A 15,652-nucleotide genomic window follows, 5' to 3' on the forward strand; every position below is an offset into this window, starting at 1 on the left:
GGCCTCAACTACATTCTGTGGTAGTGAATTCCACATGCACGCTTACCCTTGTCAATAACTCACTGAAACAAGTTCTCTGATGCACAGTGTTTCATGGCAAGCTAGAAAGAATCTTGTTGCTAATTCCATACTATCTTGCTACATCACTATGTTGTTTCTTCTTATGCAGACCCTCTGCGACAACAATGACTTGCTTTCTCACTAAAAACAAGTTCTGAGGTGACTGAGGATTCCAATACAATCTCTGAGAGAGGCGGGGCACTTGGTGGTTGGAGAAGTGCGTGAGTGGGGTACTCGGATTGCCACACACTCTTTTTGGGGTAATGCTTATTTTCAGCTTGCTCTCAGCAATCAAACCTGAAGTATTCCCTTCTTCCCGAATGTTTTCCCTCCACTTCAGACTGTCTTGTGCCAAGGATTCCCGAGTGCTTGTGAGGGTGTTGCAATTTTTCCCAGGAGGCTTTAGGGTGTCCTTGAAGCATTTCCTCTACCTTCCTGGCATTTGCTTGCCATGTCAAAGCTCCAAGCAGAGCTCTTGTTTCAGAAGTCTCATGTCTGGCATGGGGACAATGTGGCCCATCCAGTGCAACTGATCAAGCGTGGTCAATACTGCAATGCTGGGGATGTTGGCCTGAGTGAGAACATCGGTGTGCCTACACTGCCAATCGATTTTTAGGACCTTGCAGAGACAGTGCTAGTGGTACTTCACCAGGGTTTTGAGACATCTGCCATACATAATCTACATCTCTGTGCCACATATGGCATGCAGCATGCTTACCTTCTTCAGCCGAGGCATTGAGTACAGGAATCAGCAAATCATATTGCAGCCATGTAATGCTGGTTAGGTAGCATTGAGTATTGCGTGCAGTTCTCGTCACCACATTATCAGAAGGCTGTGGAAGCTTTGGAGAGAATGAAGAGAAGGTTCACCGGAATGTTGTCTGGTCTCAAGGGAGTTGGCTATGAGGAGAGGTTGAATCAACTAGGATTGTTCTCACTGGAAAGATGAAGGCTGAGGGGAGATGTGATAGAGGTCTACAAAATTATGAGAGGCATAGACAGGGTGGATAGTCAGAGGCTTTTTCCCTAGGCAGAAGTGTCAATTACTAGGGGGCACAGGTTCAAGGTGAGGAGGGGGGGGAAAGCTTAAGGGAGATGTGCAAGGGAAATTTTTCACGCAGAGTGTGGTGTGTTCCTAGAACATGCTGCTGAGTTGGTGGTGGAAGCAGGCACATTAGCAACATTTAAGAGGCATCTGATTCCTATTCATGGTACATGAATAGGAAGAAAATAGAGGGATACAGACTGAATAAAGGCAGGAAGTTTTTTTTTTAATGTTAGATCATAACATAAGAACATAAGAACATAAGAAATAGGAGCAGGAGTAGGCCATCCGGCCCTTCGAGCCTGCCCCGCCATTCAATAAGATCATGGCTGATCTGTCGTGGCTCAGTTCCACTTTCATGATCGGCACAGGCTTAAAGGGCCTGTTCCTGTGCTGTACCTTTCTTTGTTCTATATAGGAGAGTGGGTATCACACTTGCTGTGTAGATCTGAGGTCCTGGTCTTCAAACACACGTCTTCAGGTGACTACAAACAGCACTGGTACTCAGAAGGCAGCGTTAAATTTTGTTATCAATGTCTCTCCTGTTGACGGTAGGCCACAAGTACAGAAAGTTATCCACATTAACCAAGGCCTCATTGTGGATTTTGATAACTACATTTCTATGTATTCCAGCAGGATGTGGAGGATGAGATGGAGCATTGCACCAAGGAAGATAGAGAATGCATCAGTGCAATGATACGACAATGCTTGATCCCAGTCTGAATGTGAATTTTATCTGTGTTGGATCCATTTGACAGGATCACAGTCCTCTTGGAGCAGGTGGAGGAGGATGGTGACAAAATGTTGGGGGCAGCCGAAGTGGAGGAAGGTACTCCATAATCCCATGCTGCTGACAGTGTTGAAGGCCTTTGAGGCCAAAGAACGCCAAGTACGAGTGTTGATGCTGTTCCTTTGTATTTCTCTTCTAGTTGCCTTGTGGTGAAGGTCAAGTCCATTGTGCTTAGTGGATAGAATCCGCATTGTGACTCTGGGAGGAGCTCTTCCGCCACAGGGAGAAGGTTCTAAGAAAGACTCTTGCAATGACCTTCCTTGTGGACAACATCAGGGAAATTCCTCTGTGTATCCCACTATGTACATGTGTAATGTCATTTCCATGGAAACAGCAAAAAGCATGGACTAGATTACAAACACAAAAAGTTGAAGGAAGCACCCTAATGTTCAGGAAACTAATTTCTCAAAGCCGCACTCTCTCCCAATTTTTCTGCACGGTTTGCTATTATTTGAGCAAACTTTCTTCAAAGAATAAGGAGGACCAAGTAACACTTCGCCCAAACGTTCGCATGAGCATTCTGATTTTGACTTCAAACTTAGTATTGTGGAGTGTCAAATTATGTCTTAGAACATAGAATCCCTACAGTACAGAAAGCCATTCAGCCCATCGAGTCTGTACTGACCATAATCCCACCCAGGCCCTATCCCTGTAACCCCACATATTTACCCTGGTAATCCCCCTGGCACTAGGGTCAATTTATCATGCCAATAAACCTAACTTATACATCTTAGTCTTGTTTTGTACTTTTACACACTGTGCTCAAATTGTCCACAATTATTTGACTTGGAATTCTAGTAGCTAGCACAACAGAATCCAGGGACAACAGAATCCAGATCCAATCAGTGAAAGAATAATCATATGCCCCAGTATTTTCTCGATGCAGAGCTGAAAATTCAAACCCACTTTACACAATAAGTTTTTAATAAATTTGGTATATATTTAGCTCCTATGGTCTGGAACTCAAACTGGTATTTTGAACAATTGATATACACTTAGATTCTTGAATCAGAAAGGGACCAACATTTAGCTTCCTTAGCTATTTTACTAAATTAATTTTTCAAATCACTCACATTGTAGCCGAGGCATCTGTGATTTCTTCTACAATGCTTACACCAGTGCCATTCAACTTATGCAGCGTGTTGCACATCAAAAAGGTGAAGGCAGGGGTTGGGGGGGGTGGTGGTGGAGGTAGGGGTGAAATTGGTCTTTGGCTTTGGAAATGAAAGCAAGGCAAAAGATAAAACCCCTCATTTTACTTAATTGCAAATGTCCAATTTTCACCTCCTTTGTCCTAAAGTGAAAGATAGCTCAAGTAATCAAAATCACAAAACATTTGTTGATTTGGAAAGTGCAGCTTGATTTGTACTTAGTTAAAGTGATAGCTGTTTGGCACCAGAGGCTACTTGCATGCATCAAGAAAATCATTGTTTCAATGGCTAAATAGCTTGAGTCAACTTTTCAATTAGTTATCTCAATCATATCTGAGCTAATTCAAGTGAAATGAGTCACATATTGACTGTATGTTTGACAGCCGTAATGAGGACTATTGCTTTAACATTGCAGTCCACCCTCAGTGAGTGAACAGAGCTCTTAAGGAGTGATATCTGTAAACAAGATGACCAACAGTCCATTCAACCTTAAATGTAGGTGAATCAGCATTAACATTGAAGCTCTGATGTGTGTTCAACTGTTGCTGATGCTCCGAAAGAAATAAACTAGTCAGTTTTAAATTTATTTATTAGATTGACAAATTGGCTTACATTAACACTGCGATTCTGTGAAAATCCCCTAGTGGCCACACTCCGGTGCCTGTTCGGGTACGCTGAGGGAGAATTTAGCATGACCAATGTCCCTAACCAGCACGTCTTTCAGATTGTGGGAGGAAACCGGAAGAAACCTATGCAAAAGTAGGGAGAACATGCACAGTCCATACAGACAGTGACCCGAGGCTGGAATTGAATCCAGATCCTTGGTGCTGAGAGGCAGCAGTGCTAACCACTGTTCCACCGTGGGGCCAGCCCTCTGGAACTGTGATGCAGCGAACAGCTGCAGGCAGCTGGACATACAGCTGGACACACTGCTGTGGCTGTCGGGGATGGTGGGGGGAGAAGTTGAGGTGGGGGAGCAGCCCCGTCATGCTTTGAATGACCAGATGACTAGAAAGGTTATAATTTTGGCAATCGCAACCACAACAGCTGGAGTCACTAAGGACCCATCTGAATCAGATGCCACTCGAGCCTAGACCTACACATTGCATTTCTCCTCAGAGGCAGTCAGGTAATTGATCCAGGGCCAGTACAGCTGTTTCCAGCCTTGGCTTTTCTCCTCCTCTGTGGTTGCATCATCCATTCCTCCTGATCTTCATCTGACAGCACAGTTGTCGCTGTAACTGATGTGATATGCATTTGTTTAAAATCATTAAACAAAGAGAGTGATAGCAGAACCAGTCTGCTTGGACTGAAGGGATAATTATCACTAAGGCTTTACGGTGGCCAAAAAAGTTTTCTTTTAACTAAGCTGGACTGAGTCTGTTCCCTATTTTTTGGCACGACTTTTGTTTCTAAGGATTTTAAAGTCCATAGTGGAAAATTCCACCTTCAAACTAACAAAGCTAATGTTAACTTGAAGATTGCTATTTTTCCACTGGCAAAAAAGCTAGTACCAAAACTACGGAATCGAAACAAAAAGGCAAAAAACACTACTTGCTAAATAAAAGTTAAAAATCTGGATTTGCAATAATAGGCAAAGAGAATTATTCAATAAGACTCCCTTCAAATAAAAGGAAACCCATCTTTGTGAATCACACGGGTTTAGATGTTGTGGAATCTGATTAAAGCTGGTAATATACTCACTGTCTGAGAGCTCCCACAGTCGAGGAGGAAGATCACTGAAGTACTCGTGGTTCAGTGCAGCGGGAGCTGACAGCCTGTTCTTTGGAAAGCACTGTAGAAGCTTAGAGGCAAGATCTTCAGCATGGGCCACATAATCTAGTCTGAAATGCAAGGGTGCAAAAGGACATTACATCTATTTGAAAGGTGTATAACTGCATCACCTAAAACAAGATCAATACTCCACTGAAAATGAAAACGGCAGCTGGGGCTACAAAGCGCACAAATAATTAGTTACAACATGAAAGCATGGCTTTCTAGTGAAATGCTGCAGAAATTTTATGCATGCATGAGCAAAAGATCTTTTTACCAACCAAAGATATTTTAATCAATATAAATTCACTAAAACTCCTCACAGGCACCAATCCTTTTTCTTTCCTGTTTCAAGATTATCAAAAAAAAAAAATATGCAGGAATGAAAACAACCACTTTTTAATAGTACTGTATAGGAAAGCTAATAGAACATTACCGTTTACAGCAAGGGAGATTGAATATTAAGGTAGAGTTATGCACAGCATTGGTGAGATCGCACCCAGAGTATTGTGCATAATAACTGATCTCCTAAGGAGGGATGTCAACGTGTTGGAAGCAGTTCAGATAAGGTTTCCTAGACTAATACTCAGAATGGACAAACTGCCTGATGGGGAAAGGCTGGACAGATTAAGCTTGTACCCACTAGAACAGGCTTTTTCAAAGTGTGGGTCATGACCCGTAGCAGGTGTAAAAAGGTGTTTCCCCAAAGATTGCTTGACATTAGTTGCTTCTTGCTGGACCCATCAGCAAACACAGGCACCGAGCCCGAGAACCACTACACCCTGAAGGTAACATAAATATCCCAATTATCGAATAGGATGTTATACATGATTTTTAAAATTGCATCCAAAGAGATGCCTTACATTAGATGAACTCTAACATCACCAGGCCATACATTAACCTGAGTACAAGGTATATGGAGCGCAGCCAGGCCCAGCTGACCCTCTGCCATGGATTTCCAGCATAGACAGTGGGTTTAGCCTGGAACTGTGAGCCCAAGCAGAGAAAGCCGTGTATTTACCAAGAGGAGAGATCTGAAGAATCAAGGCCACAATCTTGTTCTTCACTTTTTGTCCTTTTGCCCAGACCAGCACACAAATCAAAAACAAAGACATTAATTGATATTCATATGTCTTATTAGGATACCAGAGTTCTGCCACGTGCGTATTTTAATGTAATTCACTGCAGCAAGCGAGGAAGCGAGATCTGAAAGTCACCTTGCACCAAGTGGAGATGGAGAGAATTCACTATATCCTCAGATGTTACTTGAGGTGACAGTTACAAAAGGCATAGGATTCATGCTTTAGATTCCTCAAGGTCAAACCTTTTTACACAGAGCAGAAACACTATGGGAGGGAACAAACACCCGAGAATTAGCTCAGAGTCCAGTACAGCCCCTTTATGCTTTGTGCAGTCACTTGGCATGTGCTGAGCCAGTGATTGTATGTTACGAGGTACGTTTTCATTCGTTCACGGGAAGTTCCGAATTAAATCTTCATTGTGGTTTTTAGTAAGATGAAAAGTTGAAATTAATCTAATTACCAGTGCAGTCTCTGACCATAAAAGGCAACAGTGAACAGGTCAGCGCAGTCTTCACCTATACTGGGCACCAAGCACCCTGTACATATGCACTTTTGACGTGAGTTCACTTGGAGGTGAGCCTGTTTTATGTGCATGCAAGGTAAGAGGACTGTGGACATAAATTGTTTAGTTCTAAGAAAGAAACAGCCAATAAGCAGCCTACCCGCTAACCAGAATCTTTCATCAGAATCTGCTAGAGGAAGCTGGAAAGTCCACCACAAGATAGAGCAGTGCTATTAGAAAACTGAGAACAGACTGACAAGTCATACTCAGCCACATCAGGCTGTGCTAATGAGAACTGAAAATCCCATTTCACAAATGTGGATCATTGTGAACAATGCTGATAAACAATTTTTGTCACTACATTCCTGAGGAGAAGTTTCAGATTTTGAGAAAGTGGGTGAAAAAGCTTGAGAGCTCAGAGTCAGTTGTTAGCTTATAGCTGACTCCAAATGAGGACAGTAAGTCTCACAATACCAGGTTAAAGTCCAACTTTATTTGGAATTATGAGCTTTCGGAGCACTGCTCCTTCATTAGATGATGTGAGATTTCTTACTGTGCCCACCTCAGTCCAATGCCAGCATCTCCACATCATGGCTACCATCGACTCCAAATGTGGAGACTTAGCTACTGTACTTGACCTGTGAGAGCTTGTTGAAAACACAAGTCCAAGAGGTTGTCATAATTCTGGACTAACATCTCCCGGGATTGCTGAGTAAAACAAGCACCTTGTTGCTATTGCCCTTCACAATGATCCACATGCACAAGGCGGGATTTTCTGTTCCCACAAAGGTGAAGACAACAGAGTAATTGGCTGAACCCCGCACCTGCTATGTGCATTGCCCCCTCATCCTGATTGGCATGAGCTTGTCAGGGACAAGCAGATTCACCTGGCACATTAAAGGTAAATAAATGTGGCATGGGTGCCGAACATCAGCCAGTTGGCAAACGTGGGACCTGGGAAAAAGATTTGAAAAATGCAGAGCTAAAAAGTTGAGAAAAGTAGGAGATGGCATGATTGAAATATAACATCTGCGTAGTGGTTAGCACGGCTGCCTCAAAGCACCAGGAGCCAAAGTTCGATTCCTGGCTTGGTTCACCGTCTGTACAAATTTTTTTTTAAGGAAGTACCAAGGAAGATTAGTGGATTTTAGTAAGGCATTTGACAAGGTCTCACATGGCATATTAATTAGAAAAATGAAATTCCATGGGCCCCAGATGAAAATGGTGAGTTGGATCTAAAATTGGCTCAGTGACAAGAAACAAAAAGGTAATGGTTGATGAACATTTTAGCAAATGGGAAGTAATTTCCAGTTATATGCCACAGGGTGTTGAAACCCTTGCTCATTTTTGTACCAATAAATGATTTAGACTTAAATGGGGCAGATATGATTGGGAAATTTGCTGATGACACAACAGTTGGCCACGTAGTTGACTGTGAAGAGGACAGCTGTCAACTCCAGAATGATATCAATGGTTTGGTTGAGTGGGCGGAAGGATGGCAAATTGAATTCAATCAAGAAAAGTATGAGGTAATGCATTTGGGGAGGGCAAACAATGCAAGGGAATAATCAGTGAACAAGAGGGCACTGAGAGGGATAGAATTGAGACACCTTATAGTGCATGTCCCCACAAGTGGCAGGACAGGGGGATAAGGTGGGAAAGAAAGCATACAAAACATTTTTTTGTAATTGGATGAAGTATTGAATACAAAAGCAGGAACATAATGCCAAAACTGTATAAAACATTCACGAGACCACAAATGCAATTGTGTACAATTATGGTCACCAATTACAAGGAGGACATAATTGCTCAGGACATGAGATTTACAAGAATGTTGCCAGAGTCAGAAAATTTGAGCCATGAAAAAAGGTTGTTTTCCTTGGAACGGAGAAGGCTGAGGGGTAACCTACTTGAGGTGTACAAAATTGAGGTAAGATACATAGGAAATACCTGCTTTCCCTAGGTAAGGAGTCAGTTACCAGGGGCATTGATACATGATTGGTAGGAGGATTAGAAGGGACAAGGGGAAAAAGATCTTTCACCCAGAGAGTGGTGGGTATCTGGAATTCACTGCTCGAATTGGTTCAGGCAGAAATGCTCAACTTGAAACGTGATAAAAATTAAGAGCTAGTTTCTTTCTCTTTTTTTGGCCTGGCTCAGACATGATGGGTTGAATGGCCTCTCGGTTCAGTAAATTTTCTATGATTCTATAACAGGGTGGATGTGGAAAGGATGTGTAGGAGTATACAGATCTAGGGGTCACCGTTTGAAAATAAAGCATCGTCCATTTAACACAGAGTTGAGGAATTTTTTTAAAAATCTGTCTGAGGGATGAGTGTCTTTGGAACTCTCTTCCTCAAAAGGCAGTGGAAGCAACGTCTTTGAATATTTTTAATGCAGAGGTAGATAGATTCTTGATAAGCATGAAGGTTTTCAGGAATAGAGAGGAATGTAGAGTTGAGATTAAAAATCAGATAAACTATGATCTTATTGAATGGTGGAACAGGCACAAGGGATTTAGTGGCCTACTCCTGCTCCTAACTCAGATGTTTGTATGTGAATTGGTCTTGAAGGATCTCTTGGAATGCCAAACATAAAATGCTTACAAGCATGAAAACAGTTTAAAATCAATTCTAATAATCTTCATATATTTTGCACTTGTTTTTCAACTAGGAATATTGGAAAAACGTGAGTTATGCACTTTGCCAGGGAGGATAGAAAAGCAGAACATTGTGATCTAACATTGGAAGTTGCGCCAAAGAAATTATTCAGTGGAGGAATGTGAGCCATTATTTGAGAGAAACTGTACAATGTGGTGGTACACAAGGATCCAGGTATTCTCATACATGAATCGCTGGAAGTTAACATGGAGGTACAGCAAGTAATTGGAGAGGTAACTGGGAAGTTGACTTTTGTTACATGGGTTTTGGCATATAGAAGTAGTAACGTTTTGCTACTGTTGTACAGGCATTGGTGGGACCACAGCTAGGGTTGTCCTGATTTTGCCCCTGCCTCCCAGCCCAGTGCTGTGCTGGGGAAATATTAAATTTCCTCCCATACATGGAGCTTCTGTCATGCTTTCAGAGAAGTAAAACCAATAGTGGTGTCAACGCCCAGGAATTTCCCACCCAATATTGTGAAGATAATGATCAGGGCAGAGATTACAAGTATTGTAATATTGTGCACGGTTATAAAAGAAAGCAACTATGCCCATCATCATCACGCCTGCTGCATTTCAGCAGCAAATTCTAATGAGAGTTGCTGTTGTCTGCATCTCAAGTTATTTTTTCAAGTTGTGAGATATTTCACTGCTGGCACTTGACTCTTCAATTTATCACTTTCAAAAGTTGGCAATTTTTTTTTTAAATTGTTTATTCTTTTCGCGCATTCTGCTGTTATGTGCACTCTCAAACAAATTCAAATAGTTTTGCAATGCTGGGCCATCCTTTTCATAATCTCTGCCATGGCGAGCTTAACTGAATGGTTGTTCTTCACAGACTTGTGTTGCAAGGGTGAAAAGTTCAATTTCAGCGATTTGGAAGTTTACTTAAGCCTACCATTTCCCTTTAATCAAACCTGAGTTGCATCACACCATTTACAAAAAACAAGTTGTGTGTTCTGACTACATCAGTAGACCTAGAAATCAGATCAGATGCTACAGGAGTGCAAGGCAAGAACCCCAAGCAATTGTTCAGTGGCCAGAAACTGGATGGAAATTGTCTAGTGCTGCGGGGGGTGCTGGCTGGAGCAACTGAGCATCCTGGAAGAGCAGAGGCAGTCAGGAGGGATTGAGCAGTGGCTGTTAGTGGTCTGTTGTTTTACTCTGGGATCAGAAGCAACAATTCTACTCCTTCAGGTTTCAATTTAGTTAAGCAAAATGAAACAAGTCCTCACCTTTTTGCTGCAGTCCACTTCAGGGTCTGCCTACTCTGCACCTGTGAAAACTGACTGCAGCATTCAGAACAGTCCTAATATCTATTTCAGGTGGGGCACTAGGTTCTAGCAGGGCACTGACCAATATCGCTGTGTATGTACTTGGCAAGTGCCGAATAACTGGTTTCTTCTGCATCCATTTTTCACCTAAATAACGGGCTGCGTGCAATCAAATTTCTCAACCACAATTTCAAAACTGCCCTGGTCCCCCAATATCAAAGTGATCATAACAAAATACTTGCCCCAAAATACTTGTTCCAAAATATTTGTTCATGGGGTGTGGGCATCGTTGGCAAGATCAACTTTTATTGCCCAACTCAAACTGCTCTTCAGAAATGGCATATATTCTCAACCTGCAGTAAAATTACTGAAAACCCCTTTTCTGTTTTGCAAAAAATTCATGCAACTTGCAAAAATTAGAATTATCCAGTGTTGTTGAGAAAGAAAAACTGTTTAAAAATGCTTCAAACAGAATGCAAAATTCATGAAAAGGAAGGTGTATGCTTCAAAGCAGACAGAAGATTTTGATATCAAAATAAGGCATAAGAGAGTATAACTTCCTGGTTTAGGAAGTTTGAGCCACTTAAGTGTGCATATCCCAGTAATCAAAAGTTAAGAGATTACATGTGGAAATGATAGTAAAGGTTAAGTATCATTTTAAATCTGGTGCACGGACCATTGTGTTTGAACTTATGCCAGATGTTTCAAAGCTCTGAATATTTACTGCATGAAACCAGCTGACAAACTCGACAGTAATAAATTTAAGGATTTTTAATTTTAGTGTACATTTATACTGCCGCGCTCCCCCTTACAACAGCAAAGTAACAATGCAAGTCCAGAGGCAGATCCTGAACCCACACTGGGTGGGAGTGGAGTAAGAGTTTTGGGGAGAAGCAGTTTCACGCAGCGTGGTTTAATCGCCATATGGAGTCCAACTTGTGGTGCCAAAGTGAGATTAGCAAGTACTCGGGTGGCCTGGTTAAATTTGCCAACAGCCCATTTAAAATGTATTGACAGCAGACACTCTGCTCATGGTCTCAAAATCTTTCACTTGAAACCATGTTGGCTTGTTCTAATCACACTATAATTTTTTAAGTGCATTGTTGAGGCTTCCTTAATAAGAGATCACAACTCAGAACTGTTACAGCGCTAATGGCCAGGACCACATGCATGTTAATACACGTGTTCAGCATTCTGCTCTGAATCACAGCCAGACCACACAAACAAAACACGACCACCTGTGAATTGATAGTATTGATAGGGAATGGTGGTTGATACTCATGTTCCTAAATCATCCATTAAAGCAAATTAGAGAGCGCAGCTCAGGGTGCCTTTTCCTGAATCTTAAAGCGGTAATCCAATTATCCACAGATATTTTAAAGAGACAGATGGATTGTAGGCACACAAGTACTAACACGCGTCACAGAAGTTGAGCGCTTGCTTTAAATATCGACGTTCAGCAATCCTGCAAAAGGCACAAGGTGACCCCTTATCTCATATTCATTTCCTCCGCCCAATATCTAGTTGCACAGTTACGTAAATTAACAGGTGGGTGTAACAATGAACCCTTTGTTGTATGAACAGGTTACTGCATCTTTCATAGATTTCCACATAAATGTTCCTCCAATTTTGTGTAGGCGGGCAGACTGATTGCACTTTAGTGAGACATGCCTCTACACAAGTACACAAACTAGTTCGTTCTACAATTACTAATTGAAGAGAAACACTTGAGGTAAATCTCACTGAAGACGGGCTACAAAATCCATCTGTCTTGTTCTCAAGGGAAAGAAATGCATCATATTGAATACTTAGTTTTCTCTGGGGGAAGTTCTTACCCTGAAATTTCATCAGTTGGCTATGTCTACGTGGGCTTTCTTTTTAAGGAAGGTTTGTCTACCTCATTCAGCAGTCAGTGATGGAAATGATGAGGGGAGGCACAATCTCCAACCCCTTCTCTGTCCAGGGTTTGGTCAATAGGCCTTCCTAGTTAAATTATCTATTCCCCCTCAGCCCTGCTCTACAGGTGGAGACCTGGCCAGATCATCAGGTGCTGTGCAGCCTCAGGTATGAAAATGCTTCTCAGAAATAGAAGGTAACCTACGGGCTAATAAGAGGGAGAAATTAAGACAATTAACATCAGCAGAGGAAAATAAAAATATTGGAGAAACTTCAGGAACTAAAATTCAACAAATCCTTGGGACCTGATATCCTACATCCTGGGTTCCAAAAGGGGTAGCTGCAGAGATAGTGGACATACTAGCCATGATTGTACAAAATTCCTTAGGTTTAAGAAGATGGAAGAAATTGCTTTTCACGAAAATAGGGAGAGGAAGAAAAAGGGATCTGCAGGCCAGTTAGTCTAACATCACTCACTGGGAATGGTTGGAAATCTATTATTGAGTGAGTCTTAGCAATGTCAATATATACAGTCAACATGGTTTTGAGGGAAACCTTTTTTGATAGATTTATGAGAGTTCTTAGAGATTGTAACTGGAAGGTTGGATAAAAGGGCACATATCAATAATTAGATACAATATACCTGGATTTCCAAAAGCCATACAGTAAGGTCCCAGATAAAAGGTTATTAGGTAAGATAAAGGCTCATGGAGTTGGGAGTAATGTATTGGATAGAAGATTGTTTAATGCACAGAATGCAAAGAGTGACATAAACAGAGCTTTTTCAAATTGGCAGGTTGTGAGCATTGGTGTGTGTAAATAGGATTGGAGCTCAGACTTCAACTATTCACAATCCATGTTGATGATTTAGAAGAAGAGGCAGAGGGAAATTTATCTAAGTTTGCTGATGCTACATAGCTTAGTGGAAAGATAAATGGTGGAGAACGCAGAGACTGAAAAAGATAAAATAGGTTAGTGAGTGGGAGAATGTAGGGAAGTGTGATCACACTTCCCTACATTCTATTTCTATTCTATTTCTAAGAATAGAAAAGCACGATTTTTTGAAAGGGGTGGAACTTGCAACAGGAAATTATCTTTGCATTATAGCTACCTATAACTTTACCAACTAGCCAGAAACATTCTGAACTATTTAAAGAGTAGCTCTTTTTTTTAAATACAAGAAAAGACACTGGCCAAAAGATGGTTGTGACATGTCACCTGATGTCTGGAATTGAAAATGAACCATTTCTGAATAGTTACTATCTAGACTGCATGATAGGCATGCCCTGACATGATGTTCATGGAATTTCACGTCTGTGTGTGTCAAGATCCACTTTGAAGAGGATTATTGAAAGGATGGTATTAAAAGAAAATGCCAGATTTTAATCAACTATAATCCTGTCAAGTCAATGGGGAACTGCTGGCCAGCCAGGTTATACAACCAACAGACATTTAAACTCACTGTGGAGAATGAGACACCCCCATCACCTGTCATATTCTACTATCAAAAAAGGTGTCAAAGTTTTCTGACTTGAATCATCGAAATGTAATTACTTGTTCAGCAACAATGACCACAGCAGACATGGTAAGCAAATTCCTCTAGAATATACGGCGAGCCGGACTTTAAGGACAAGGTTTGCTAAACAGCAGCAGAGGAATCTGGAGAAGCTGTTAATGAAGCAGTAAGGAATATCTCATTCTCCCTCTCTAAGTAAAGCCCAATATCTCTACAGTCTAAAAATCCAGCAGAAAGATAATGCGAGTCAGAAAGACACACCACCAAAGAAATTTTGGGGAAAAAATGATTAAAAAAAAAGCTCTGACAAAGGGGCATCTAGACTCAATGTTGGCACTATTCTCTCCCCACAGATGCTGTCAGGCCTGCTGAGATTTTCTGGATAATTATATATGGCATGGTAGCTATGCCAGTTTTGGAATCCTGGCTCCCTTTTAAATAACAACGCACAGCAGCAGAAGTATCTAGCTAAACAACTGAGAAGCATGTTGAACAAAGTATGAAGAAATAATCACTCTCTCTCTCTGAAGCCATGGAAAAGGTAGTGGGTAGGATGGGGTAGGGTCAGGAGAGAAGGGGATAGGACAAGTCTGGGTGTATGATGGGTCAGGTATTAAGTAGGGGTGAGCAGGGTGGCACAGTGGTTAGCTCTTCTGCCTCAACACCAGGGACCCAGGTACAATTCCAGCTTGGGTCACCATCTGTGTGGAGTTTGCATGTTCTCCCCATGTCTGTGTGGGTTTCCTCCGGAGGGCTCCGGTTTCCTCCCACAGTCTGAAAAATGCACTGGTTAGGTGCATTGGCCATGCTAAATTCTCCCTCAGCGTCCCTTAACATGCGCCGCTGCAGTGTGGGAACTAGGGGACTTTCACAATAACTTCATTGCAGTGTTAATTTAAGCCTTACTCGTGACACTAATCAATAAACTTAAACTAGTTGGAGGAGTGCAGGAGACAGTCAGGGGATGTTGTCATGGATTCGGCTGGGTGGTTGGTGGGGGTGGGAATAAAGGGCCAGGGTTAGTCAGGAGGACAACTGGGAGATCAGAGGGCATCATTAGTATGGTTACCCAGGAGTTAGAAGTCATTTTAATTCTCCTAAATTTTCTGGATAACCCTTCAGCTGAGAGAGTCAGAACCGTCTAAATTATTTGATTTGAATGGGATTATCAGTTACTCTCAGTGCAGGGTAATTGTGCGGAGCGCACTGTGTCAGGTTCACCTTTGCCAGCGGGGCAGGAAGCTTGGGTACCAGGACCACAGGGTGCCAACGGGGGTTTAAAAGTTACCAGGGAACTCCATGAAGAGGGCAATAGGAATTCGCAAGCCTCAGGGAGTTGCATTAACAATGTGGATTTCAGTTTCAGAAAGGCATTCTGTTATTACTGTTTGCATTCTGCCATCTGGACCTGTAGCCAATGTTAGGCGGAATGGGAATGTCAGCCTGCCCCCTGCTTTATCTCTGGGTTGTTCTGGAAGCAGTGAGTGCCCAATATGAAATGCTGCTCCCGCGTAAAATGTCGCCTCACCAAACCGAGGAGACCTGGATGGAGCTGGCGGCCCAGATAAGTGATCACGATATTACTAGTTGAATATGGATCTAGTGCAAGAAAAGGCTCATTGAACTTCTTTGCTTTGGCAAGTTGAGTACCGAGTCCATGTGGAACTGTGGAGAGATTTCTATATGAGGGGCAGGACTTGTTGGTGCTCAAAGTGAGAAATTCTGAGCGTAAAATGGCATCAATTCTTGGAAGATTAAGTAATTAGACCAGATGACTGGCATGCACGTAGAAGGTGAGGTGGGTCAATTTGATGGGCACCTGAACCTGTGTTTCAGGGGGTGGTTGTGGGAGGTTGCTATTTTCTGACAATGTAGAAGGATGACTCATGAAATTACTTTTGCCC

At 42.0% G+C, this 15,652-nt stretch overlaps 1 protein-coding gene across 5 annotated transcripts in view; it reads right to left on the minus strand.

The window, feature by feature from the left end:
• The window catches only part of cdk14 (cyclin dependent kinase 14), a 524,692-nt gene that overhangs the window by 136,131 nt on the left and 372,909 nt on the right, over positions 1–15,652 (minus strand). For all 5 annotated transcript variants that reach the window (XM_080210276.1, XM_080210285.1, XM_080210303.1 and 2 more), the window contains one exon: positions 4,751–4,890. In XM_080210276.1, the coding sequence (XP_080066402.1) occupies positions 4,751–4,890 (140 nt within the window). The remainder of the gene's footprint in view (positions 1–4,750; positions 4,891–15,652) is intronic.

Source organism: Carcharhinus amblyrhynchos, chromosome 2 (genome assembly GCF_965287045.1).
Source record: "Carcharhinus amblyrhynchos chromosome 2, sCarAmb.v2.hapA, whole genome shotgun sequence".
NCBI classification, from domain to species: domain Eukaryota; kingdom Metazoa; phylum Chordata; class Chondrichthyes; order Carcharhiniformes; family Carcharhinidae; genus Carcharhinus; species Carcharhinus amblyrhynchos.